Here is a 25819-nt window from a genome sequence, read left to right as displayed (position 1 = left end):
TAAATAGGCCTAATTAAGCTATATAAAATTCCTTTTTAATAGGCCGACGGTTAATTACAAAAAAATGTCAAAAACTTCGTATAATGAATATATTCAAATTATACCAAGATAGTGAAATTCAGGTCGCAATATTCCTATAAATCTAACTTGTTAGTAAAATGTCGGAAGTAAAGAGGTTCGCCCCAGAAAAAAAACACGAATAGCTCCATTCATTATCAGATACGTAATATTCATGTTTACGGAAACTGCCAATTTTGTATGGTGACTATCTGTAAGATAACTTCAGACTTATGGAACAAGGGCAGATAACCTGCCATGTGAGTCTGCAGTTGGCTTAACATGTAAATGTTACTGTGTGAACGATTTGTTTTGATTTGAGAAAGGCCTAGCTTTACTCAAGAAAAATGCACTTAACGCGACAAGTTTTAAGGAACTTACCAACCCCTTATGGGGGTTATGACATTTCATGGAAAAGACAAATGTACAAGCGTTTGGCTTGGGTAAGTTGGACTGATTACTGTCTCAGTGTCTGTCTTTCTCTCTGACTACACTGTTTTCTGAATTGAATTTTGGCAATTATTTTCATATGAATTGGTATATCAATTACAAAATGCTACTGAGAGTCTTAGATTGTCTTTGGGTTGATGAAAATGTTAAACACTGAAAAAAATATTAATTGTTAAAATAATTTTACAAAGGGAAATTTTCAGTCTGAAAAGTGGGCCATTTCATGTCACATTTGAATTTTCTGGGAAGAAAGTGTGTTTATTTCTAAAGTAAAATCACTGAACCTCTTATTTCTATGAACCTGAAGACATTCTAAGAGAAACAGCATAAGGACTATGATTGAAAATTTCATTTTCATGAAATGAGAGAATAAGAAGCCTATTCAAAATAAATTTCAAACTTTATGGCATTTGTCTTAGAATGTCTTTTTGTCTAGAGAATTAGAAGGTTTGGTGATTTAACATTTGAAAAAGACACTCTTCCCTCCCAGAAAATTCATGTAAAAATGACTACCGGTACTTTTTGGACTGAAAAGTCCCTACTTGGCCTCTGTAAAATCCTGTCTACAAATAATAACTTTACCAGTGGTCGACATTTTCATCAACCCAAAGGCAATCCAAGACTAATGGTATTCAAAATAGAATTTCAGATTGCATGTCATGTCTCAGAATGTCTTTCTGTTCATACAAGATCTGAAATAATCATACTTTTCACTGATTTGTGTTTAGAATGCCATTACTACTTGTGATGATGGATGTGAAAAATGATGATAAAAATATGAATAGGCCTAATAAATAATTCTGCTATGAGTTAACCTTACATGTAATGGTATCACAATATGGAAAATAGATCAAATGAAGTAGGCCTAATTTGTCTTGAAATTTTTGTTTTATTTTCACAGCTGTACATTTATATAGATAATTAAGGTATAGTACTGGTTAGACTATAAATTGAACTTTTCATGTGTTTGGATGTTATATAAAATAATGTAAACCTAGATCGGTCTTAATTCTTGGTATGTGTATGGTACACAACCAGGACAAGATACAATAGGCCTACATATATCATTAAATGTCATATTGTGACGAATCATCAATAAATTTCAATGGCATTAAAGAATAAATGCATAAAAGTTATTGAAACGAGCAAGACTTCATCCTAGACACTGTAGAGGAATATATAAGTATTTAAGAATGTAAGAAAAATGGCGTTGGGGGATATACATTAAAGAAAAAAGACTTAGAAAGAAATCTAGAGGGTTTGTGTGTGTGTGCAATGTCAGTATTCAACAAGCATGGTTCTAATCAATTCAAATAATACTGTTAGAAATATCTAAAGAGTCAGTAATCTCTGAAAAGCGTGAGAGGACCAAAACAGTATGTAGGGAGTCGAACAATGTAGGGTATTCCTTCCCATTATTTCTTTCTTAGTTGAGTGATTCATAATATGGAGAATCGCATAGCAACAATCACCACCGTAGCTGTATCCAAAGTAGCTTGAATTGTCCTAGAAAGACATGGAAATCACCAGGGGCAGTCTGATTTTTTATGCAAAATGTTCATTATTAAAACGATGTATATTACAGGCTCAAACTAGTTGTCAGTTGAAAATATTTCAATATGAATTTTGCTTCCAACGTCAACCATAAAACATAGGGAATGTAAAAGGATTAAAGTTTTAGATAATTTTGGCGTTCTAAAATACCCCTCCTACTTTAAATATGAAGCTTTTAATGTCAGCACCAAAACTAGCTCATGCTATTTAACAGGTTAATCATGTAAATGTGTAGTTTTGTATATTTTTGAAAATTGAAAATTGTAAACCTGAGCTGATAAAGCAGTGCATATACCTTTGGGTCTGAATTTATCCTCAATACTTATGGTCTAGCTTTAGGTAGTCTATTTCTGTAACTTCAGTGTTCAGTTATAACAGTGAACATGTCCCAAAATATGATGTAGTTAAATAGAAGGTTTAATCTGCAAATGTTATTACTATACTCTTTGTATTTGTGTGAAGTGCAAAGTATGAAGAACTTCATTGCTCTTAACCTGCTATTAAGATCTCTAATAGCATCCTGAGGGTTGGATGACCAATCCCTAGCCACTGCATGCTAACTTCTACAGTAAAAATTCAATTCAGAATCCACAGTGGTCTAGTAGGACAAGTTAATCAACAAAATCAACTTGTTAGCAACACAAACTAGAATTTCATGCTATCTTCATTAGCATATGAGGTGTGAAGGTCACTTTTATAATATTTATTTCTATCTGTGTTATCTCTTCCAGCATTTCTTTGGTAGGAGAAGAACATGCTTCAGAATTCAGATTAGAACAGTTGAGAGAGCATTAAGAAATTCAACATTTTCTGGATCTGCTAGAAAAGAATTTTTCAAAGAGGTGAGTGTGCTCAATTAATCTAGATTATTTGTATGATCACTCTTTGATAAATTGAGCCAAGGCTCCTCAATGGAGTTTTATTTTAAGCTTAAGGTATTTTAAATAAATTATGACCAGAGATAGAGAGATAGATTAATTTTCCAAATAAACAAAGTTTTTAAACTTGTCCATAAATTACTGACATTTTGTATTGTAAATGTATTTTTTCATATTGAAAGTTCATTGACTTGTTTTTATTTTTCAACAGAATGTAGTATTACCATTAGTGTTTTGGACAGGGGCATTCGATGGAAAGCCTAGTTTCTACACTTTAACAGTAGTGCAGCCAAAGAGGGGGCGGGACGGGGGGAGAAATGACTCCAAAAAAATCTTGATAATTAATATTGATCGCCAACCATATTCCATTCCCATGGTGCGCCTACTTATAAATAAGTGAATGGGGGTGAAATCAAGCTGAAAAAAAATATTTATTCATCAGAAGAGGTTTCCTATTTTTTGTTAGGTGTGCCTCAACAAGGCTTTAAGAAATTTGTTTCCACAAAAAATATCAAGCCATTTTAAGGCTTACCCCTTAAACTGAAATCTCTAGATTATCATCCTATAACTTGTGTGTTTTATTTTCTTAGTTGAACACAACACGTTTGGAAGCTGCTTGCTCAGAACATGGAGTAATTTACAAAGAATTTTTAAAAACACTAGATGAGGTATGTTTATAATGTGATTATCAACAATGATGGTCAATTTTGTTTTTCACTAAATTTACCTGTGCTATTTATATTAAAAATTGTCATTTAGGCCATACCAAAATAATTTTCTGTTCTTCGGGATTTCTTGAAAAAAAAAAGGTACGAGCGAACGAAATTTATTTTTTAATTTAAAAAAAAAATGTCTAAAAGTTAGTAATCATTGATTTGGTTGGTGCGATATAATATTTTTTAATTTTTCAAAAAAAAAAGTCCCTTCGTACCATTAAAATTTTCCAGCATGGATGATTTTGAATGTATTCAGATAAAATAACAATTAATAGTATTTATTTATGGTGTAAAGGCTCCAAAACATTTTGGTATGGCACAACTAGCTGTTTTAAATTTGTCATGGTGCGTATCGACATACCACAAAAAATTTGTAATCTTCCACAAAATTTCTTTTGCACAGATTAACTGGTCTTTTGACCAGCCATCATCAATTGTTTTGCACCAATCTAGCACATCACAAAATAGTTTTTGAGGTCCAGTTAAAGTTTTGTCAAAGACTGGTGGTGTAGGTTTTTCAGGAAACATTAATGTCTTTCTTGATGCCATCATAAAATCGAACACATTTTTATCACTTTTGGAAGTATTACAAACAGGTTCTTCAGACAAAGAATGAGAAGGCAAGTTAATTAAAAAGTCCACAAACTTAGATTTCAGTTCATCACACAGAGAAATTTTCAACGAAAGTGTAACTAAGACACCGCCTGATTTTTCCATATTGTCCATGATGTACACTTTTTCTAGGATATGTGATATGCACGATTAAATTCCTGCAGATGCCAGATCATAAGCATCTTTAAAAGTGTTTTCAGGCTCAACATCAAACGCCATGTATGGCAAAATAAGTTTCTGGTGTGATCTAATTTTGATTACTAAAATCATTTTGGTAAAAAAGACAAATACAAATATTAATTCTAGCACTGCATCGGCCATGCCTATTTCTGATAATTATCAACTTCCGGAATTTCGATGCGTTCGGTCGTCGAGAAAACATTCTTGCTTCAGCGAAGGGCCTAAACTACTGTACGAACTCACTCTTTCAACAGCTGGAACATGTTCTACTATAATTGTCGCACGATGTCCACAAACTGACAAACGGAAATAGAGGGCGCAATTTGTTACTCCCGCTACCAAATTTTAGGCTTAGAGAAATAAAAATGAAACTAAAAATGAGAGCTAAACAATCATGCTATCTGATCAATTTAGAGGTACGGGCAATATAATTTTTTTTTTAAAATTAAAAATTCTTTTTTCAAAATTTTACATTCGGGAGCTCTTTTGATACATACCGAATATTATTTTTTAATTATAAAAATAAAATTTCGATAATGGAAAATCGGGTACGGAATTTTCCGACGAAAAGAATATTATTTTGGTATGGCCTTAATCAAACCAAACTCAAGATGATGATATGACTGATGCAGATAATTTGTCAAAGAACTAGCTTGCTAGATGCACATTCATAACATATTTTATGCACTTTCTTCAATTTATGTCTTTTGATTGGTGCTTCCTCTATTGTTCCTGAACACTATAGTAGGCACAATTCTAGACAAATTCATTATTATCACTCAATCAAAAATTTGATAAAAAAAAAAAGGGATTTATATATATATATATGTGTTGTTTCCCTTCTTCTTTGAAATGCTATGTAGTATGTAAAGACATAGTTACAATTCTTGATTAATTTTTACAAACTTTGAAGAAATTGTTCATTATAACTCTAATATGAACACTTTGGTAAATGAAATAAAAGCAAGAGAATTTAATTAATGTAATTCATGTGATCAGTGAAATTGATAAGGTTTTGGACATATAATCATTAATGATATTTTCAGAATGATGTACAAATAAATAAGACTATGTTAGAGAAGTTAGCAATCTACGAACCTCGTACTTTTCAGGTAAGAGAACATTTTGATAGGCTTTTACTTACCATTGTTTATAAATATTAGATACACTCTTATATATAAGCTATTCAGGCTAATCAATTTAAATCAAAATACCGGTATATTTGAATTATCATGAATGGAAATAGTAAAACTGTCTAATGAATGAGTTTTGTATTTAATCAGGCTGTACAGCTGCCCTACAATTCCTAAAAATCCAAAAATTTTTTCAGTTTTGCTAAAACTCCTTTTAAACTGTTGAAATCAAGGGGAAATCCTTAAAGAGCCCCAGCCACGTATTCTCGAAACGATCTTAGCGGTAGGATGTTAAAGTTAAGACCCTAGGACATCATAGCGCTAAGATTGCTCCGAGAATATGAGTTCTGATTTTTTATGTAAATTCCTTTTTTTTTGTATTTGTACATGAGGAGCTATCGTTGTATCTCGTCAACAGGAATGCTGTTTAGAATGGTTTAAGATACAAATGAATAAAACCTCATTTTTAAAATTTTCGAATTTTTGTGAAGTTTATTTTGTGTTGAATGTGTGAAAGTAATGCTTTTAAATGTCTAAAACGGCCCAGATTTAGTTCATAATTCATAATTTTAGCCCTATTTAAGTCCCAAAATTTATAGTTTTATCCCAAAAATTATCCTTTTTTTGTTAATGAGAGCTGGACAGCCTGTTAAATGTGTAATTAATATAATTTTAGATGTAAATTTGGCTCATTATTTAATCATTTTAGAACATTCTTCGAACTCTGACACTATTTTGCAGAAAGAACCTATATGTGACAAACACAGTTTTGATTTAATTGAATTGAATGTGCAGATTAATCAATGTGTAGGGAGGTATTAAATCAACAATAGAAGTTAAATGATAATTCAAATCTAATGAAATATCGTATGGACTGTCTGAGTGTCATAAGAAATTTTCCAGGGGTTGTTTTAAAATATAATCCATATATTGGAATTGAATAATGAAATTTGAATGTTATATTTTGTAGAGTTTATGTGATATGTCAATTCAATACCAGAAAGATAATGAAATCTACACGAAAAATTCTGTCACACCTTATGGGGAATTAACAAGAGGCTTACAGAAACCAATGTTATAGATATAGTATGATGATAATTTCAAGATTTTGGATTAAAATAGTCCAGGATTTTTGCATTGCCTGCCAGCTAAGAATTCACAATAATTTTCAAAAACAGGTTTGACAGTGGTAATAATACTGTAGTTAATCTGTGTGTAATGTATTTTGGTATTGTATGGAATGGAAAAAACAATTTGTGAATTAACATTAAGATTTTAGCACAATATAATCTCAAGCTAATATAAAATTAAATTATATTGTTTTATATCCACTGTTGTTTTGCGTTATATATTTCATCTTGTGGGTGTTTTGGAATCCAGGCCTGCAGATGCCGAATAGTTCTTCAAAGTTTATATTCTCAGCTGAAATGTGTTCCAATCAGGTGGAAATAAGTGTAGCTGCACACGTGTGTAGGTTGGAAAAATTAAGTGGTCAAATTGATGAAAACTATAAACTAAATGAGAAATGTGTCCCTAACCTTATCTGTAAGTTTGAACTAAAAGTATCTTGCCAAAACTAGTTAAAGGGACAGGTAGGTCATTTTTTTGACCATTATACTTTAGTCTCAGAAACTGGATTTTTTTTAGCTGAGCTAATCGGTAATATCATTCACAGCTCACCATTGAAATTTGAGCCTCCAAATCCATGTCTGTCCAGCATCATCTGAGTTTGAATGTTAAAATGATGACTCGTCAATATATATAGAAAAGACATATCTAGAAATAGTGAGTAAAATTCATAGTTTGGAATTATGTGATTTTCATACATTTCTAGTATTTCTGAAGACTATGTACATATAGTCAAGACTAAAGTCAACCCCCCAAAATGGCACACCTGTCCGTTTAAAAGGTTAACGAAAACCCTTTTGAAGTTGCGTTGTCTGTTTTTTGGTTGGTGCTGAAAACTAACAAAATGTAGAGAAATGTGCCTTCTACTTATTAGTACACTATGTATTTTGATTAATAATAATAGTAATAAAATCTTTATTAGCATGAAAATTAGGCCTGGCCTTTTTACAATTTTGCCCTTCAAAGGAACACAGCACATAATACAAAGGAAACTAAAAACAACAAAACTACAATCACAAAAGCAGTAGAACTTTTAACAGTTGTATACATTTATCATTCATCTGATTAGGTTGTTCCATTTTTTCAAGAAAGAAAAGAGTTGTTTTTTAAATTTTGCCAGACAAAACAGAGTAAAGGTAAAGAGTTCCATAAACAGGGGCCTTTATATTTCAAGCTATTCTTATATATGTATTTAATAGGTTACCTGAAAAAGTAGATACAAAGATAGAAATAACATATTTTACAAAACTTTTTATATATAATTAAAGACTGACGCCTTCCTTATAATTCAAACCGTTTGGCTTTCTGGACCTATGTGGTCCTCCTTCAAGGTTAAAACAGACATATATTTCGCTATTTTAGGTATTTATAAACAAAATGTTGTATTGTAGTTTGTAATTCATTTTTGGCTTTCGGCCTGTAGTCAGGATCTGATCAAATAACAAAATCCATTAATGTGAATATGGATGTCCATCTCATAGGCAAAAGAGAGATAATAGTTCATGGTTATCAAGTTTGATGAAAATGGAAGCCTTAGTTAGAGAAGAAAATGAAACACAATTTTTTGGTTTTCCTTCTGATGCAAGGCTTCAGGAGTGCTGAAAATGGCATTTGACACCACCTCTTCTAACACTAGGGTTCAATATAGATTGCTAAAATTCGATTAGCAATATCTCAGACCAATTCGAATTAAGGTTATAGAGAAAGATAAGACCACGGAGACTTGCCACATGTTTCTGACAAATACACAATTTTGATTTGATTTGCAGATTGTCGTGACAAATTATATTTTTGGCTGATCATAAGATCATTTTGATACGCAAACTGCGATGCAATACCACCCAACCCTGTCAGACACCGGTCTGAAAAGCTGGATCGATCGTGCTTCTGTCTTATTTTAAAGCCGCCAGTTTCTTAAAGAGTGCTCTTGTAGAGTAGAAATGACTTAGGTGGTATTTTAAGACTTCAGAGAGTTTTATAACAATTCAGGGCAAGTGTTTTCTGAATCGTCTAGTCAGAACCCAAGTTCGCAAGAGATCACTAGTTGAAGTTATCTCGGCATAGCATTCCTATGTGACGATTGGACAACGCCATTCTTAATTATAAGGTCTGCAAGGTTCACAAAGAGCAATGGATGATGAAAATCGTGGAATTTGCTAAGTCTGTAACGCTAGTCGGGTGACCTGCAGATGATGGCAAATTTGGCGTCAAATCGTCACTACATTTGTTTCTACGATCTGACTTCATTGAGCGTTGAATTGAATTTTTCTCTCATTTCAATAAATATCAGAACAAAATTTTCAACTGCATGCCATTTGTCTCGGGTAGTGGCGGCGACAGTGGGAGGACAGGCGTGTCCCCTAGAAAAATGGGTGGGTTTTAAAAGTCAACCGGCATACCGGAGTGAAAAAAAGGCGCTAAAATGAGCATTGTTAAATTTAAGGATCGTAGATTTTAATACTTCAAAACGAAACTATTCAATTTGAAGGAATTTTTGTTGACGTCAATATTATAGAATCAAAATTATTTTAAAAAGGAAACGATACAAGGTCGTTTGTTTCAGAGTTACTTCCCTTATCTTTTTTCTGTCGTCGGGAACATGGAGCATCATGTATTAATTTTACAACAGAATCTCTCAATAAGTGTAATCCAATAAATCTTAAAAAGTATCAAACTGAGCCGAGATGCACATTTTTTACCACAAGCACTGGTACTAACAATGACACAACTAGGTCATGTGCGTTCTCGTAGGCGAAAAACACTTGCTCATAATCATCGGGTAATGTAGGCTAGACTTTTTTACATCCGACAGGTGAACGCAACAGGGTTTTCGTCAATTTCATCACTATTATACATAGTATGCAATGAGAACACATGGAAAAAGTATTCTTTTGAGGCTACTCACCAAATTTTCTATCTTTAGCCTTAAAGGTTTGTATTTCAGTTATCATCTTCCTGACATCAGAATACTTCGGATTGCCATGCTTATAATAATTTGCCTCATGAAATGACAATCACCAATATTTTCACAATGATTAGTCACATCTTTCGCCGCAACTTTTTCGATCAACCAACCATCATCACCATGTGGTCTCGTCCCCCCATCTCTTTCTTTAAAGGTTCTATATTTGGACACCTGATTTTTCCAAGTACTGGAAGTGTGCTTCCAGTCTTGGTGAGGATTTTTATCCACTACATATCGATGGCTCAGAGCACAGACCGTATAAGTCCATTTTGGTGATTTTTCACTTTTTATAACAATTGTATAAAATAAATCATTCTGCATCTTATGATAATATTCGTTTGACCCTTATCCCTTTAAAAAGGGAAGATAATCCCAATGATCCATTTGGTTTATCTCCACAAGTCTGATATCTTAAAGCACAAATAGAATATGTCCGGACATATACGCTTTGTGCACAAAATATTTAACTTTTTTTATTTCTATTGGTGGACATATTCCATTTTCGCATCAAAAAGCACATGGTTGAAAAAGTTTTTGGTGCATTAAATTTGAAAACAAAAACAAGGTTAGTGTTTTTTGTGTCATTATAAGTCTTCTTCGATTACTCTATACAATTTAAATGAAGTCAAGGCACATTGTTGATACACACTGGTGATTTTTTGATAAGCATAAGTCAGGTCGCAAGTGAAATGACCCAGGTCACATGTGAAGAGCCTTGTTATAGCCTGAAATCAATGAGATTTCTTTTTCTGTATTGTAGACATGGATAAGCTCTTCACAATTGACTCAGTGTTGAATATGTTGGATGAAAATACTCCACAAAGTGATGGTACACTGGGAGTGATCAGTTCTGGCCCGATGAAATACAGAATGAAGTTGAAGTTGAATCAAAATCGGTAGATCAAGTCATTGTAGAAAGCCTTAAGCTGATTAATGAAAATGAAGATCCAAAATCAGATGAAGATTTTTCTTGTCAAGATGATGATGTTGATGACAGAGCAGATGAGACATACATCCCAGAATCAGAAACCTCTGATAGCGATAGTGATGAAAAACATGTGTCATTTCAAAGTGATCTTGTTCCGCAAGAGGTTCCAATAGCTGGCCCCTGTGATCAAGAAACACCAAGATCTAGGAAAAGAAAGCGGGACCCGTCTCAATGGCAACGAAATGTTCGACATCGCAAGAGGGTTAAAGGCGAGTCATATGTAACCCGTCGAGGGAAACGGGTACCACAAAAAGGACCAAAGCCAGTAAACTGTCTGAACTGTCGTTTCAAGTGTAGTACGTTGTTTAATGAAGATGAAAGAAAACGCATTTGTGGTGAATATTATGCTTTGGCTGATAATGCAAGACAGAAAGATTTTTTTATGTAAACGTGTGAAAGTTTTAAAGGTCCATCGACATCGTAGTAGGCATAACAAAAGCAAGAAGAACAAATCATGTGAATACTCATTTGTGAAACACTGTAGCGAATATCGAGTATGTAAAAAGTTTTTTCAGAGCACTTTAAATATAGGCCATTCAGCAATCACTACAGCAATCACATCTATTGATTCCTCTGGCAATTATTCTAGCGATGATGGCACACCAGCAAAGACACCAGGGAACAAGATCAAGTCTGAAAGGATCGCAAATGTTAAGACCCACATCACATCCTTGAATCCCACTACTGTCGGAAACAGACAAAGGCTCATTACCTTCGGTGTGATTTGACCATCAGTAAAATGTATGATCTCTATGTCAACGACTTTTGTCCAAGAATGTCGATAAATGATCCAGTCTCAAGCAGCAAGTATAGAAAAGTTTTTCTCAATGATTTCAACTTGAGATTCTTCAGACCCAAAAAGGATCAATGTTCCATATGCAATGGCTATTATAATGCAGTAGGTGATGATAAATAAAGTCTTAAATCAGATTGGGAAGAGCATAAAAGGCGTGAAAATGAGGCCTTAGACGAAAAAAGGCATGACAAAGAACAAGCCAAATTAGACAAATCCTTCAGTTCAATATCATTTGATTTACAGGCCGTTCTGAATTTACCACATGCTGGAGACGCACAAATTTACTATAAGCGAAAACTCTCAGTGTATAATTTTACAATTTATGAGGCCCACTCTTCGGACGGAATTTGCTATCTCTGGAATGAGTGTGAAGGGCAACGAGGCTCCTCAGAAATAAGCACATCACTTTTGCATTATTTCCAAAATCTGCCAGATAGCGTCACCCATGTTGCTTCATTTTCTGATACCTGTTCAGGTCAAAACCGAAATCAGTATGTCGCATCAGCCATGCTTTATGCAGTTCAGAGTTTAAAAACGCTCGAAATCATTGACTTAAAGTTCATGGAATCCGGCCACAGTTATATGGAAGTGGACTCCATGCACTCTGCGATTGAAAGGGCCACAAAACATGTGCCTTTATACACAGATAGTGTTTCCAATGCCAAGAAATCAGATCTTGTGAGTTTACTGTCATCAAGAGTGATTCCACCCAATTACTATCAATTTTATTATGATCTCCCATCTTTAAGACGGTTGACAAACGTCACTGATAATGATGATGATACCGACTGACAATACTATTACAATTATTGTGAGATGAACTGTTTAATTCGGTTGGTTCTATTATGTTCTGTTAATCAATTTTTGTGCTTTAAGCAATAAAAATGTTACATTTAATTCATAGTATTATTATCACCTTTAAAAATAAGCAAATTGACTGTTAAAATGGTCTACTCTTTTACAACGTTAACAATAAAATGAATGAAGGAAAATGGAATTACTCGGTCTTTTTTGTTTCTGATAGAGATTAAGCAATTTTATTGATCGCAGAAAGCAGAAACTATATCCTTTTTGAATTCTAGGTGAAGATGAAAAACTAAGTCTCTTTGATTTCATGAAATATTCACTGTTATAGAGCAGACAAAATGGGATAAGTCCACAGTTTTTACGAATTATTCAGTACACAATCAGAATATGTCCAATTAAGTGTCCCCACCCCCTCAAAAAACAATTTCAGTAAAATTTTGTTTGCGAAACTATAACAGTATGCCATATGCATTGTATTATCAAAATATTGTGAATCTATCTCTAAATATGTGCTGGTACGAATTGTTTAAAACTTTAAAATGCGAATATCTCAAAACAAGAAAAAAGGACTTATACGATTTGTGCTCTTAGCCATCGATATATCGATGATTCTGTTGGATTAACAGGAGGAGCATTCGCAGAATTATTACAGTCTACGTCAAGGATTAATTTTGAAAATATTCTTATAGGTGGAAGAAAGATTCCTTGGCCTTGATGCTCCATATTCCCGACGACAGTAAAAAGTTAAGGGAAGTAACTCTGAAACAAACGACCTTGTTCAGTCGTTGTGATCATTAAAAAAAATCTAGAGGTTTTTGTACGTTTTATTGTGTGCCCCATTTTATTTTTAAAAGAGATTGATTATTGCTATTCTAAATACGAATTGAATCAGAAAATGTGAGGGAAAATATCTCAAAGCAAAAAGAAATATTAATTTGTTTCGTTTTTTTTAATAATTTTGATTCCATAATATTGACGTCAACAAAAATTCCGTCAAATTGAATAGTTTCGTTTTGTAGTATGAAAATGTACGATCCTTAAATTTAACAATGCTCATTTTAGCGCCTTTTTTTCACCCCGGTATGCCGGTTGGCAGCGGTAGGCGGTTGACTTTTAAAACCCACCCTAGAAAAGTGGTTTGCACCCCTAATTGTACCCCCACTTAATTTTCAACAAATCTAAATGTCTGCCTTTTTTTCTTCAAAATATGTATCAGAATGAACCAAATCAAGTAATTTTTTCTAAAATTTTCTTGAGAGAACCCTCTAAGACGCTATAAAAGAGGCTTGCGACTATGATACCACCACAGAGAAGCCAAAATTTGAATTCAGCCTCGACAGTTGACCTCCAAGACAAGAGTCAGTCAGACCCCTATTTGTACCTATTTTCGGGTCCATAAAAATATATGGTTCGGTGACTTTAAATTTTCCCTCCTATACAAAGTTCATTTGAAAATGACCTACTTTTTGGACTAAAAATTTTCCTCTGAAACATCATGTGTACAAATAATAAATTTTCCAGTGACAATTCAAAATGTAGTAGGCCTAGTATAACTGCATATTGTATATTAAAGGAATGGGACTACTTAACTTGGCAATAAGTGTAGAATTATATTCATACGTTTGACATACCAAGTGTCAATGACTCTCTATACATAAAAATAAGTTATTGTTGAAAAACACGTTTCAAAATTACTTAGTTTAAAGGGACAGATGCGGGCTTTCCGGGAAAAAATCATACCTTAGTCTCAGAAACATAAACTGTAGGCCTACTGCTAATGATGCGGGCACACGAACGATCTTGATCGCCGATTTTATCAACGACTAGAGTTTTGTCACGAATTTCACTGTGGGCACACAAGGAGACAGAAAATCTCCGGTCAGTCGTTTTCCACTATGTCGATAATCACGTGCGGATTATGTAATTCGAGCAAACTGAATCTATAATGAGGCTAAAACAATCCACAACAAATATCAAACATTTTAAATATTAAAAATTCTGTCGGCGCGATAATTTTGTCGTGGAAGTGAGATTTTAATCAAGATTGGAATCGGCGAACAAGACTAATCAGTAATACCTGTTATTCACAGCTTACTGTCTTTCGACTTGAGCCTTACAGCCGTAACAATTTTCAATTACAACACATCAAGCTCAAGAGGAGTCTAAAATCAAGCTAATAGTGATCAGGAGTTGTCATTTTAACAGACTTGAATATTTGTTGATGACGTTGGATAGGCCTACTTCTACTATGCCCCGGGGTTGTCGGAGTGTGAGCAGCATCTATGCATGTAAATAGTCTTCAGAAGTAGGCTACTAGAAATGAACGAAAATCGCAAGATATGTCAAACTATGAATTTTATACTCATTATTTCTATAAGCTTTACAATAAATCACAGAGTATCTTAGAATGACGAGTTGTCATTTAAACATTTGAACCCTCAAATTTCGACGGTGAGCTGTGAACACCATTACTGATTGACTTAGCTAAAAAAAATCCCATTTCTGAGACTAAAGTATAGCAGTTGAAAAAATAAGTCGCATTTTTTTCAGTCAGTCACAATCTACTGGAGTCATGCAGTCACACTTTCATTTCTGACTGACTTAGGGGTCTAAGGCGTACCCCAATTTTCGAGATAGAAGATAAGCCTGTGAACGAAATAGCCTAAATAAAAAGTCCCTTGGGGTCTATTTGAAGAAATGGTGCTATTTTCGTACGGTTTTAGTAGTTCTGAACACTAGGCCTATTTGCATATTCAAGTCAAATCCAAATCAACTACCGAAAACGGCACCTCTGTCCCTGTAATGGATTATTAGTCCTGCTTAATTTTATGGATTTAGTGGATTATAGAGAGAGTTTGTGTTGAGGCCTAGTTTTGATAGTCTACTGATGAACAAAAGACTCGCTTTGGCTAAGTTTAAACAATTCAATTTTTTTGGCCATCATAGCAGGTAGTATAGGGCCTACCGTCAAGCAAAAGGCATAACAGGACACATCGTATCACTAATACGGGTTTTAACATAATGTTATTAACTCCAATTATGACGAATGGAGACGTGGTTTGGACATGATGAACTGGATACCGCTTTAATTTAGAGGTAAAAAAAGATTGCGAGATAAAATGAATACAAAATTGTTGTCTGGAGCATATCTTTCAAGGGGGATAATAAGTCTATGGTGGATATTTTTAGAAGTACAGAAGACTGACCTTACACCGTCTAATGTTCAAGGCCATCTGAAAAACTTTCACTTTATTATTGGACCATGGCTGGCCCTCTAATCAAGAAGGGACTAAATTATGTCTCAAGCAAAGATTTTAGAGATTATTTATGCAGGTATGTATCGCACCTTTTCTTTGTTCTCTTTTGAGGTTATTCTGATGGCCAATAAATTAATAAACGAGCTATCGTATGTGTAAACATTTCTGAGGTGCCAAGAACATTACAGAATGTGAATGTATTTTGTATTATTGTACCCTACGGTAGACACAAGAAAAATTACAGGTAGAATCAAAATTTAAAAGGATGCGATCAGATTTACCCAGACTCAAAGCAAATTCGTGCCCCCATTTATAAATTATTTATATCCTATTCTATCTGGTATTAGGGGTGAGAGCCGACTCGCCGTCAACTCTCAGAAGCATTTGCGGAGGCTTCATAATTTTTCTTACCAGTACAGTGGTGTAACCTATTTTCGTGGATATAAGGATTCAACACCGAATTTCGTCAAAGTTAAGAAAACGAAAAAAAAAATTTATGTCTTAGATGTTTCCTAAGATATTCCTTAAAATAATTAAAATTGGTTTATTTCGATTTTCTTTATTAATCCTCCACTTTGACCTATATTTCATGAGCAACCACCTCGGCAACGGCGGCAGAATGCGTCACCTATTTTCGTGTACAATGTTTGATCTATAAATAAGTCTAGAAAAATACATTGTATGGATACTGGGTGGAATAATTAACTTCTCTTAGTATTTATCTTTAATATCAATTCATTATAAATAGTGACAATTCCTTCAAAGAACCACGATTTTTAAAAAAAAATAGTGACTGACAAAATAAGATACGTAGCGTGATTTATTGCTAAAGTTCACTGAAACAACATAAGAATATGGTCCACTTTGTGTTCCGTAGAAATTTTCTGCTGACACGGAATCCGCTAGTTGATCACGTGACATTTGTTGGACTACATTCTAGCAGACGACACTTGGAATTCCGATTACCGCTTGGGATTATAAAGAAATTCAACCGATAAAAAATGGTGACGTTTGGTAATAACTGAAATCCGCCATTTTGTAATTGTCAAAGTATACATTAATACATTTTACCTTGCTTGAAACTACTGATTCATTCTACTAGCTGATATTGTAGAGAAAACCCATGTTTATCAAAACAAACTAATGCGGAGGTCGAGCAAGGTCGCTCATGTAAATTATTAATCCTTTCTGGAAATCCTTTCTGGAAATCCACGAATAATAGGTTTCCACGAAATTAGGTTACTCGACTGTACTGAAAGGAGGATCTGAACCCACGACCCCTTTTTACGCCTAGCACCTGTCTCTATTCCAGTCTCTGATAGCTATTTGGACAGATGTAGGCTGATGTAGAGTCAGAAAAAATAGGCTGTGTTAAATGGGACCTTTCTGCATCTCCTAAGGTGCTGGGGTTTTAAACCTATTTAAATACCTGGGATCAGCCAAACCCAGATATATTTGGAAAGATAAATACTTTTGTAATTCAGTCATACCATCATTTTCTCCCTACACCATGTATCCACGTCTCAGGTTTTGTCAAAGTTTTTTTAACGAAACTAATTTCACATCCACCATTTTAAATTGCATGCACAGCCAAAATTTCAAAGGTCGGAGAGTCACATGATAATAACAAAACGAAAGTAGCGGTGATGCCCAACACTAAGTTACAGTTACCGTAAAGGTAATTTAAAATTATGTAAAGGAAACGCATCTTCGGAGTAGTGGAAAAGCCCCATTTAACAGAGCTTTTTTTTTCTGACTATACTCCAGCCGACACCTGTACAAATATGTAATAAAGCAGCAGTGTTGGAATTGTAATTAGATTTGCTTTTTATGCAAAATTTTCATTAAGAAAAATGTCGTAAATTATACATAAATATTTCTTAAGTAGGCTATGCTATTTATATCTATTCATGTATCAAACTGAATTTGTTTTAAAAGAGTTTTTTTTAAAATGGAGAGTATTAATTGTTAATTAAGCAGTTTGATCTAGGTTTGGCTTTATAACAGCTCAATGTTATCAATTGAAACCTTTAGAATAGATAGGAGACAAGTAAGCATGCCTACAATTAGGCCAGATTACAAACTTAGTGTTCGGAAAACTTTCAGTCCAGCTATGACAATGTTTCAATATGGATTTTTTGATGAATGTTTTTTGAGTTATTGCCCTTACCTAAGTAAAAGTGTGTAAAAGTTTGTATGTAAATACAATAGAGACTACAGTTAAAAAATGAATTTTGTGTGATCGTTTAGAACTATGAGGTAGTGGTCAAGTTCGAAGTTGACGATTCTATGTTGAACAGAATTTGATTTATTGCCCTTGACTTAGTAAAAATGTGTCAAAAATTGTTTGTGAACACTATAGAGACTACAGTTTTCATCTGATTTTAATGAAATTTGTTGTAATCATTTATATTATTGAGATCTCTTACGAAATTGATGATTTTTCAATGAAAGTTTTGTTAGGTATGATTTTAATGATACACTTATATTATATAAAATGTGGTTGTGAACGCAATAAAGGAGGCAACAGTATATGTCAGAATTTTGTTGTATAATAGACAGACAGGGTAGTCTTCAGACTGTATTGTCTGATGCCTTTGAAATTAGTATTTTTTTTACATGTATTAGGTTTAATTGAACCTAATAATGAATTATTGAACCTATGGTGAAAAAATGAAATTAAGGCAAATTAATGACTGTATAAAAAGGGTTTTTATATCCCACCTTCCTTCTCTCGATTCTACTTATGAATAACAGCAACCATGCAGCGTGCAATGAGGGACATTTCATCAAAACAGTGGCATTATCATAGGCTTGCTCTTCTTTCAATTTTTAGCTGTCAAGAAATCTTTCATTCGAACCATATTTCAAATAATTCAAAGGGGCTAGAAAATGAATAGATTAAAATGATAGTGACACGGTCTGACAAATCTAGCCCTTACCGTTCCTCAAATGTGATATACAGATGGTACCTTTAGGACCAGACGTAAAATGTCACATTTTAATTGAATATGACAAGTCAAATTTGGCATAACTTTTGGTGTCTTTACGAAACTGAACCCATCTTGACATGACATCAGGTCTAATTATATCCAAATATGGAAATTAAGTAAACATCCTCTGCTGATCAAGTTTGTATGGATTAGAAGGCTGTAGAAGAAAACTGTTAGGTTACATCTTAGAAACTATGTGTAGGAACTAAGAGACTATTTTACGACTATTTTAAAACTAGCAAAACACCTACAAGATATATATATAATCAGTGATCTCAAACCTTTTTATTCCATACAAGCTAGGAGTCTCAGTGATTTGGCCTATTTCAGTATACTTTTATTTGTGATAGATGTTATGGTGGCTATGAATAAGATTTATGTACATTAAAGTCAAAAGATATATATATGATCTTTTGGCCAAGATTTATGTCCATGGCCTCACATATATTAACTACTGAGATATATCTGTCATATTTTAAACTAGTGAAAAATTTAATCTCAGTTTGAAATTTGATTCAATTCTTAATATATAGTTTCAAACACACACCTTCAATATCAATTCCACGTTTGAAGAGATAAAAACACATTATTTCCAAGTAAATATTCCATAGTAAGGTTAAATAATCTCTCAGCTTCAATTCTTTATCAAAAATCTTACTCAATTCTGTACCATCCATATTTAAGACATTTAATGACTCGCTGCTTTCGTTTTGTTTATGTTCGCAAACATAGCGTGACGTCAAGTGCTTTGTTGCGATTGGTCAAGATTTTACTAGCAAAACAGCAGGACCAATTCTTATTAGATATTCTTGTAACACTTTAGAAGGCATAAATTTTTAGCTAAAATTATTGAGTATTACCCATGGGCTAACATTATGAAAAAAAAAAAAAAAAACTATAGCCACACGTGGCACAGAGTGGGACTTTGCAAATGTAGCAACCTTCAACGATAATTAGGTCAATTGCAAGAACAGTCTAAAGTTGAGAAATTTTCATTATTTAGAAGATTCCAATACCAGAAGTAGACGCCAGACCTCACAAATGAAAGTATCAGCATACATCCAAGGTCAATGATCTTTGATCTTGTAAAGGAGAAGGTCTAAAAAGGTTAAGATGAAGAGAAAAAAGTCATCAAAATTTCAAATTGCACACAGCCATATAACCAGAAGTTGACATACTGTATATTTCCGAATATAATGCACAGTTTTTATCCCAAAATGGGCCCCTTACAGAAGGGGTGGGCGTTATACACAGGTAAATGGATTTTTCCCGATTTTAATGGGAAAAGGAAGGGTTGCGCATTATATTTGGGTGCGCATTATATTTGGGAAATATACGGTAAGACAGCAGGAAATATACGGTAAGACAGCAAATATAAAAGTGCCAATGATGTTTGATCCTACAAAAGTTAAGGTCAACAAAGGTCAAGGTCAAAAATATGAAAATTTTGAATTTCCAAAACCTGTTCCTTTTTTGGAACTATGAAGCTGGAACAACTGACCTTTTGATACAAAGTGGCTTAAAACATGAGGTAATTGTATGCAAAGTTCCATTTTGAACAAATGTATTCTTTGACATTTATGCCTCTGGCCAAAAATGTCAATAATGATTAATTTGACCCGGATGTGCCACGCCCACCTCATTTATTTGACATAAGTTAATTGATATTTAAAATGTTATCTTGTGTACCAAATTTAAAGATTCTACATCATACAGGTCAAAAGATATACTTTCATTTGACACCAAATCATCTAAATCGGATAAGCCGTTATCTCGGAATGGATTTTGACGCATTTCAGGAAAATCAAAATAACGGCCAAAATATTACTTCCGGTCCAGATTTTTTTCTTCGTTTTTTTGTCATAACTCTGTCTACCGATCAGCATAAATTTCATTGGCCTATTTAAATTACACTAGAAGTTTTAACGGGAAGTAGATTTGAAATTCAGTCGCTTTCCTGTTTAAAAGCGGAAATGACGTACAAAATTTGACTGTATCATATTAGTTACATTAGTGAAGTCTCTTTGCATTTAAAATTTCAGATCAAAAACAAAAAAGTTGCAAAAAAAATTGAAAAATTTGATCGAAAAAAGTGAGCGACAAATTTTTCGATTTCGTAATTTTTCAAGTGCTATCAGGTCAGAAATTACAGGTAGATTGTGAAAATGAAAACCCGAAGAAATTCGATGCAAAAATGTGCCTTCTAGAGCCAATTTTCGACTTTTTGCACATGTTGAACTGTGGCACTTCCGGTTTTGCAAAAATGTTCCAAATTATATTTAAGTAACACGTTGCCACTACAGAAGGTCTACAGAAGTTGAATGGTTGTTGCAACTTCTGTAGTCTCAGCACAAAAAAAAAAAGAAAAAAAGAATCGACAATTCGATAACAAAATTTAGAAGTTCTGTCCTATTAACAGTACTGATGCAGGGCGTGTTATGACATTCAGGTACATAATTATGAAGATGATCTATTGCAATTACATTGATGTAAATACTTTTCTACATCTCTAAATGAAAATATGCGAAAGTGCCTGGAGTTTAATGTATATTGACTAAGAATAAAAGAACGTTTGTAAATTAATTAAGACCAAGTTTGATGAAATTTGTATAAGAAAGTAAGTTATGCCCATGCATACAACAAAATTCAATATTTCGATCAAATTTAAAATCGGATTAAAGTTGGATAAGAAATAAGAAAGTTGGGAAAGCACATGCACACAACAATTCAATATTTTCCTGCAGATCACAAATAGAATTTACTAGTATATACCAAGTTTGAAGAAATTCGGACAATGAATAAGAAAGTGGGTCAATTAAGCCGATTGCGTGGTTTGAGGTGCTTCAGTAAGCTCAACTTGCATGATACCTTTTGATCCACCCTAGAACGTCCTTATATTGACATTGACATTGACAAAACTTGACATTGTGCATTTCTTATAGAAATTGGCGAGAATGTTACTTTAACAGACATGTCATGGAGTTTCGAAATATTTATTTTACATAGACTTGTTGCATATCACTGGAAAGCTCGGGATCTCAGCATTATGAATCCGAAAGAATTATTGATCTAAAGTTAAGTTACTAAATTCAACATACTAACTTGAAAATTCAACATACTAACTTGAAAATTCCACATACTAACTTGAAAATTCAGCATACTAACTTGAAAATTCAACATACTAGCTTGAAAATTCAACAATACTAGCTTGAAAATTCAACATACTAACTTGAAAATTCAACACACTAACTTGAAAATACTAGCTTGAAAATTCAACATACCAGCTTGAAAATACTAGCTTGAAAATACTAGCTTGAAAATTCAACATACTAACTTGAAAAAATGAATGGCCCTAATATGCTTCCGCACTTTTCTATACATTCAATTTTACTAAAAAAAACTGGCATAAGTACAATCCTTGACAGATTTTGATGAAACTTGTTAAATTGTTCATTTATTGTGTCTTCATGTCGAATTTAATGCGTTTTACTCCGTCAATGTCATCAATATAAACAATGCATTTCTTGAAAAAATTGGATTATTTCGGGAAACAGCTGATCTCCCAACCTCTTGAGGCAGACAGCTCAGCCACTTATTTGCATCTGCAGCAGGCTTAATGGAATGGTTTAGATTAAAATAGAAATCTTTTCTGAAGATACTTTGTTCATGTTTTCTTTTCTCTTTTTTTTTCTTCCATATTTGGTTTTGATGGTTACCTTGTTTGTATTGTGTTCACAACTTAACAGCACAGTAAGTACACTTAATGTAGAGATGATTGTGATGATGACCCGATTGAAGTCAGCCTTGTGAATTTTATAGTCTAGATGATTTTACTTAAGCCCCACGCAGACGAGGAACATTTTAAGCGAACAATCGTAAAAATTTTGTTTCGATCATTTTTTTCACCGTCTGCGGATTACAGAAACACGAACAAAAGTGTTCGTGAGAATTGTTCGTGAAATCAAACATGTTTGATTTTTTAAAATTGTTCGCCTCCCAACCAATCCTTTGTTCGCCGTCTGCGTTAACGACGAAATTAGCGCCGAACATTTATCGACGAAAGACAATCAGCGATCGAAGCCAGACCACATGACACTCAAAATGGCGACGTACAGTGAATCTACCAACACAAAATTTTGGACTGTGGAGAAGCAGTGGCGGAGCCAGGTTTATGTCCCAGGGGGGGTGAAATATCTGAGGTTGCCCGAATCTCTAACTTAGTTATGAGAGTTTTGCAAACTCTTCGAGAGAAACACTATTGTTATTGGCAGAGTATTTTCACTCTTTCTAGAACACCTGATACTACCCCCCTTAGGAGATCCACGAGTATTCAGTTTAATTTAAGGCATGTACTGTTTTTACCCGATGTTGGGTGAGATTTTCGGCTAATGGATATGTTATGACATTCGGGCATCTGCTCCTTCTCCACAGTCAAAAATTTTGTGTTGGTGGATTCACTGGATGTCGCTGGCTTCGATCGCTGATTGCTTTTTCGTCGATGAATTTTCGGCGCTGATGTTCGTTGTTAACGCAGACCGCGAACAAAGAATTGTTTGATTTCACGAACAATTCTCACAAACATTTTTGTTCGTGTTTCTGTAATCCGCATACGGTGAAAAAAATGATCGAAACAAAATTTTTACGATTGTTCGTTTAAAATGTTCCTCGTCTGCATTGGGCTTAACTAAGGAAGCTTTTAAAGGTGGCATTTAAAAGGTGGCTACTCCTACTCCTACTACTCCTGTGTAAATATTATTATTATTTTCCAAAATATTTTAAATTAGATGGATGGACAGCAACCGATCCAAATCAATGTAAACTGGTGAATAAAATTCTCAGATACACCTTGATGATACCTTGAGTTGTCTCTTAATGGGATGTAATTTCCATAATATTTGCTGTCCTAGATGCAAAAATGCAAATGCAGCTATCTATCACTATTTAGAATTGTAGACTGGCAAGTTATGTTATTTATGATAATTTAATTTTTTATTTTTCAGCATTTCTGGGGTCCAGGTAAGCTTTACACTAACTAGATGTTATATTTCATAATAATCTGTAATCTTTTAACGTTCTGTATTTTGATTTAAAGGGACAGAATTTGTATCTTATTCTAATTTGATTGGGTTTGAATAACTAGTACCACCTATAGCTTGGGTCAATTAGATTCTTTGAGACAAAATATATCATCTTTTTCTGAATAAGCCAAGCAATAATCGAAGTGAAAAAATCAGTTAACTGGTATGAATTCTTAAATCACACAAATATTGTCAGATTTTCATCACTCAAGGAACCATTTTGAAAATTACTTTTATATTTGCAATCAAATTGCTTGTGATCTGGTTTTGTTAACTAGTCTGGTAAATTATTTTTATTTTCAGTTGCAAATTGGGGTCTACCTCTGGCAGCATTGGGTGACTTGAAAAAAGATCCAGAAATTATCAGTGGAAAGATGACCTTAGGTAATTGTTTGTTGCAAATTCTAATTGTGAAATATAGTTGAGGTTCACTTTCAAGAGAAAAAGCAGGCAGCAATAACCAATCACAGAAGATTTTATGATATCTGTCTGTCAGTCCACAATTGCTCGTAAACACTTTTCTTTTGACGAAACTTTGTGTAAGTGTTTGTAATCACCGAAGGAGGAACCTAATGGAAAAATCAGAAAAATCGAAAATTATTTAGTATGAGTTATTGCCTTTGTTCTTGACAACGCATCCAGTTTTGAGCTCGTAAACGCTTAACAGATATTGAAATTACTTGGTGTGAGTATTTGTAATCTCTTAAGGATGTACCCTATTGAGATTAAATTTGAGTTATTACCCTTCTTAGAAATGCTTTCATTTTGGCATGAAAATCAGAAAACACAATGATTGACAGATTATGACGAAAATTGGTTAAGTTATTGACCTCGTTCTTGAAAACACTTTCAGTTTTAGCTCGTAAACATGAAGGTACGATGACAAAAAAGTTCAAAAGAAGGGTATGACTGAAGGGTAAATATTTCATACTGGTAATTGTAACTGTACTACCAAATATTTCTATTCAAAATCACAGCTGCCAGTGGGCGTATATTACCTTGTCTGTCAAGCTATCTTTTTATTGTATAATGAACTTGGTGTAATAAATAACAAGACATGGCATCAAATACCATCCTTAAATACCCAACGTTTGGTCAAAAAGGTTTTGATTTCATCAATCTTACCATTTTTCTGTAGTTTGTTCAGGAAGTCAAACTTTTTTTGCCAAAATGTTGGGTATCTAATGATGGTATGTGATGTTTTATTAAATATTGCACGTGAAAATATGGACGTACACTGCCGTTGCCTGTCGGTTGAAATGAAATTTTGACGATTTCAAATTTAACGGTTTTTCGATTAATGCTTTTCGAGTTTTTGCCTTTGACTTTTTTAAAATTTGTTTTCCTGAGAACAATAGCAGATACAATTTTCAATTGGTCTAATAAGATTTGAAGTGATCATTTATACTGATGAGATTTTTGACATTTTCGAATTTAACGATTTATGGATGAATGGTTTAGGAGATATTTCCCTTGGCTTCTTGGAAATGCATCAACATTTGTGAAAAAGTGAGCACAATACTGGCTAGAATTTTCAATTGATTAAGATCTTGACTAAGTTTGAATTTGATAGATGTTGGATTTCGGGGAAGGGAGGGTTTGATTCTCCCAAATGTACAGGCCTAGGGTGGAGCAGACACTTTATTTAGAAATCAGGATTAAGGGTCTTGATATTGGGTTTTCTTCTGTTCTTATTCTGATCTGAAATTAGAAAAAATAACTCGCCCAATGGGCGAGAAGTATAGTATCTGTTATGTACTGATTGTTTTTAGTTTACTATGAACAATATTATCATTTAAGTTCTTATTTTTTGAATATGCAACTATCATTTTCTGCTTATAGACATGGGGGAATTTCTCTTGAAGGCTCTTATAGTGGGCATGAACTATCTTGCTTGCTCGATTGCTGGTTGTATTAAACGGGACAACAAAGGGTGCTATGCCTACATTATGATGAATATTTAGTCCTATAGGTCTTGCTGTATTCAATGTCTCAATCCAATGGGCCTCCCTAGATTGACGGAATTTGGTAGTTTCATCTTCGGGCAAGTCAATTTCTATACGCTCAATTGGGATTAGGGTGAGATCGTCTATTGAATGGTCGTCGAGGTTGAAATGATTAGAAACAGGCTTGTCTTTCTTTAATTTGATGTCTGACCTATGAGCATTAAAGCGAGTTCGTAAATTATTCTTAGTTTCTCCTACATATTGTTTGGGGCATTTCTTGC

At 33.7% G+C, this 25819-nt stretch overlaps 2 protein-coding genes across 2 annotated transcripts; both read left to right on the top strand.

The window, feature by feature from the left end:
* Positions 1-305: 305 nt before the first annotated feature.
* LOTGIDRAFT_232255 (hypothetical protein) lies at positions 306-6909 on the top strand. Its single transcript, XM_009056298.1, has 5 exons — positions 306-500; positions 2793-2903; positions 3530-3607; positions 5494-5559; positions 6551-6909. The coding sequence occupies exons 1-5, from the start codon at positions 405-407 to the stop codon at positions 6659-6661; spliced, it is 462 nt and encodes a 153-aa protein (XP_009054546.1). The 5' UTR covers positions 306-404; the 3' UTR covers positions 6662-6909.
* Positions 6910-15526: 8617 nt separating this feature from the next.
* LOTGIDRAFT_117918 (hypothetical protein) lies at positions 15527-24017 on the top strand (the record flags this gene model as incomplete). The annotated part of the gene is made up of 3 exons (XM_009056297.1): positions 15527-15601; positions 23515-23530; positions 23896-24017. The coding sequence occupies 3 exons, from the start codon at positions 15527-15529 to the stop codon at positions 24015-24017; spliced, it is 213 nt and encodes a 70-aa protein (XP_009054545.1).
* Between the last annotated feature and the right edge of the window lie 1802 nt (positions 24018-25819).

This window comes from Lottia gigantea (assembly GCF_000327385.1).
Source record: "Lottia gigantea unplaced genomic scaffold LOTGIsca_27, whole genome shotgun sequence".
In the NCBI taxonomy this organism is placed as follows: Eukaryota; Metazoa; Mollusca; class Gastropoda; family Lottiidae; genus Lottia; species Lottia gigantea.
Note: the sequence above shows the minus strand (reverse complement) of the source record. Positions and strands in the feature narration are given on the sequence as shown.

Excerpts from the sequence above, each read along its gene's own strand:
- LOTGIDRAFT_232255 (XM_009056298.1), top strand. The coding sequence starts at position 405 with ATGCACTTAACGCGACAAGTTTTAAGGAACTTACCAACCCCTTATGGG. Across the intron at positions 3,608-5,493 it reads TTTTAAAAACACTAGATGAG|AATGATGTACAAATAAATAA; the intron begins GTATGTTTATAA and ends TGATATTTTCAG. Across the intron at positions 5,560-6,550 it reads ACGAACCTCGTACTTTTCAG|AGTTTATGTGATATGTCAAT; the intron begins GTAAGAGAACAT and ends TATATTTTGTAG.